Consider the following 2,500-nt stretch of genomic DNA (forward strand, 5'->3'; position numbering starts at 1 on the left):
AGACCCCTCCAGGTTGAAGGTCTGAGCGTTCTGGCAAAGCAGCATCACGTCTCTCTCTAGGTCGTTAAGGCTGCGATATCGATGGCTTCGGATACGCTCCTGCTCACACACACACAAACACACACACACACAATGAATCACAGCTGTGCTCACAGACGGTGTTCACTGACTCTGTTATGATCCACTCCGTCACCTTGATCTTCCTGAAGTCCACAGGTTTGCGGATCAGCTCGTAGTACTCGGGCAGCTCTTTGCGTGACGGAAGCTGGATGAAGACCTCACTCAGCTGACGGCCGTTACTAGCATTCAGAACAGCACCAAACAAACACATATCAGTCATTAGCAAGGAATAACTCCTCTCCAGCTGACCTATGACCTGTCCTCTACTCCGTCACTGATGAACCAGAGCCTCCAGAAGCAACCAGAGCCTGGCTATTTTTACATGCATAATTTTTCTTCAATTCATGCAAACCACACAAATATAAAACATCTCTCACTGTTTGCACATAATAACCACTCTCCTACACTGTTTGTTTGTGTTTTAAACAGCAGAAATTATATTTATCTGTTGTGAATAAATGTACTGAATTCTAGAAATTCTAGAAATTGGGGCATTTTTTTTTTTTATTTGAATAAAATGAAAACTAAAAGACTTTCAAATCACATGAGGCAATATTATATTTAAAATAGATCAATAGAGAACACAGCAGATGTTTAAACTGAGAAATCTTACACTACATGAGCTTGTTTCTAGTTCGATGCCTCTACAGATCTAAAAGTTGGCAACAGAGGACTGAAAAAGCCTGCCTCGACCAGACTCTCACTACAAGAATACTATTCTCCTTTCGCATAGAGATAGTTTTTCCCAATAACATGTGAATATGATCACAAGAGTTACTTCATCACCTGTAGAGCAGGATCGGCAAAGGATCAAGAATCATCTGCTGACCAAAAGGGCACATTAATATAACTGATAAGGATTCTAGATAATCCCATCACCATAACATTTTGTCACCCGAAGGACAACCAAGTGTCTCCAGAGAGTGAACAGAGCTGCTTGTACATGATCAAATAGACGGCCTAATTCTGACACATGCAATGACAATCTATTATGTCATGTAGGCATTTTTATTTTGATGCAGTCTACACAATTAAAGTGTAAGTGAATCCTCCTAAAGGTGCATATTACTAATGCACTCTTCAAATATTAAAAACTATTGCACCATTGACTTGGTTTTAGTTGGTCTATTCAAGTTGCCTCAAGATAGAAACAATGAGCGTGAACACACCTTGTTTTCAGACAGCACACAAATGGGCTCAAATGCATCTACTATTTAAACCACGTGCCGCAGGACTGAGTCGGGCTGAAACTAGCAAAAAACTGTTGCATTGTGAGTGTATGATACCTAGAAACCTCGTCAGCAACACCATGGACCTGCTCTTCACACAAACACCTGAAGAAACAAGAAACCGTCCCCAGGTCCAGAGCCATCCTCTATTCTACTGTCTACTTCTGCTGGACTCTAACACTCACTTCTCCTTGTATTTGATAACAGCGTCCACGATCTTCTTCATCTTCTTGGTGAGCGATGGAGGGTTGGGCGAGAGCTTCTCGGACGGCGGGCGACCTCGCTTCTTCTGTCTCTTGCCGTCGTCGTCTCTCTCTCGTCCCCCGCGAGCGCCCGGAGTGGACGGGATGGCGTCAGGATCTCGATCGCGCCTCCTCTTCCGAGCCGTTTTCTTGTGCCGCACCTCCTCCTCGATCTCCTCCAGGGTCCCGTCCTCGATGGCCTGAGAACAGAGGGATCGCTCAGAAACATCCCGCAGAGGAAGAGAAGCTGATGGGAGAAGGAATGAAGCTCAAGCCTGACCTTCAGCCACTGTTTCTCTGTGAGAGAGTCGCTGTAATCCACCTCCTTCCTCTGACGCGAGCCACGGCCGAACATCTTCTCTTCTTCTTCCTCACATGTGAGTCGTTCCACCTCTGCGTCGTCTTTCATGATCCACGTGGGCAGCTCGTCCTCCTCCATGAGACGAGGCTTTCGCTTCGGATTACGAGCCTCCTCGCGGCGACGATCCAGATCCATGCGCTGTGCAGAAAAAAAAAGAGAGTAAGCGAACTCATCTGGATTCGACGCTGACAAACGAGAAAGTGAGAAAAAGTGAAGTGAGACCATGAACTGGTCAAACTCGTCCTCGCTCCTAGCGATCATCTGATTTACGGTCTCATCGTCCGGCACCTCGTCCTCTTCCTGACGAAGAAACAGACACAAGCAATCAAAAGAGCTTTAGACAAAAGAGCTTTTTAAAACATCCAGGACCACATTTAAATGAAGCTCCCAGGACACATTGTATGGATGTGAAATACTTTATAAAAAAACACAATAATAATAGCAATATAGTTCTAACAATCATTCTCAATGTTAAACAGAAGAGTCCACACCACAAACATGAAGACACAGAGAATCTCACTGAAATCACTAGCTACAACGAGCCTGAC

At 44.8% G+C, this 2,500-nt stretch overlaps 1 protein-coding gene across 2 annotated transcripts in view; it reads right to left on the minus strand.

The window, feature by feature from the left end:
* The window catches only part of LOC122333332 (transcription activator BRG1), a 22,430-nt gene that overhangs the window by 4,702 nt on the left and 15,228 nt on the right, over positions 1 to 2,500 (minus strand). For both annotated transcript variants that reach the window (XM_043230897.1, XM_043230898.1), the window contains exons 26-30: positions 2,175 to 2,252; positions 1,872 to 2,090; positions 1,535 to 1,791; positions 194 to 299; positions 1 to 99 (exon numbers count right to left, since the gene is read on the minus strand). The exon at positions 1 to 99 is cut by the window's left edge and continues 3 nt beyond it. In XM_043230897.1, the coding sequence (XP_043086832.1) occupies positions 1 to 99; positions 194 to 299; positions 1,535 to 1,791; positions 1,872 to 2,090; positions 2,175 to 2,252 (759 nt within the window). The remainder of the gene's footprint in view (positions 100 to 193; positions 300 to 1,534; positions 1,792 to 1,871; positions 2,091 to 2,174; positions 2,253 to 2,500) is intronic.

Source organism: Puntigrus tetrazona, unplaced genomic scaffold (genome assembly GCF_018831695.1).
Source record: "Puntigrus tetrazona isolate hp1 unplaced genomic scaffold, ASM1883169v1 S000000234, whole genome shotgun sequence".
Classification (NCBI taxonomy): Eukaryota; Metazoa; Chordata; class Actinopteri; order Cypriniformes; family Cyprinidae; genus Puntigrus; species Puntigrus tetrazona.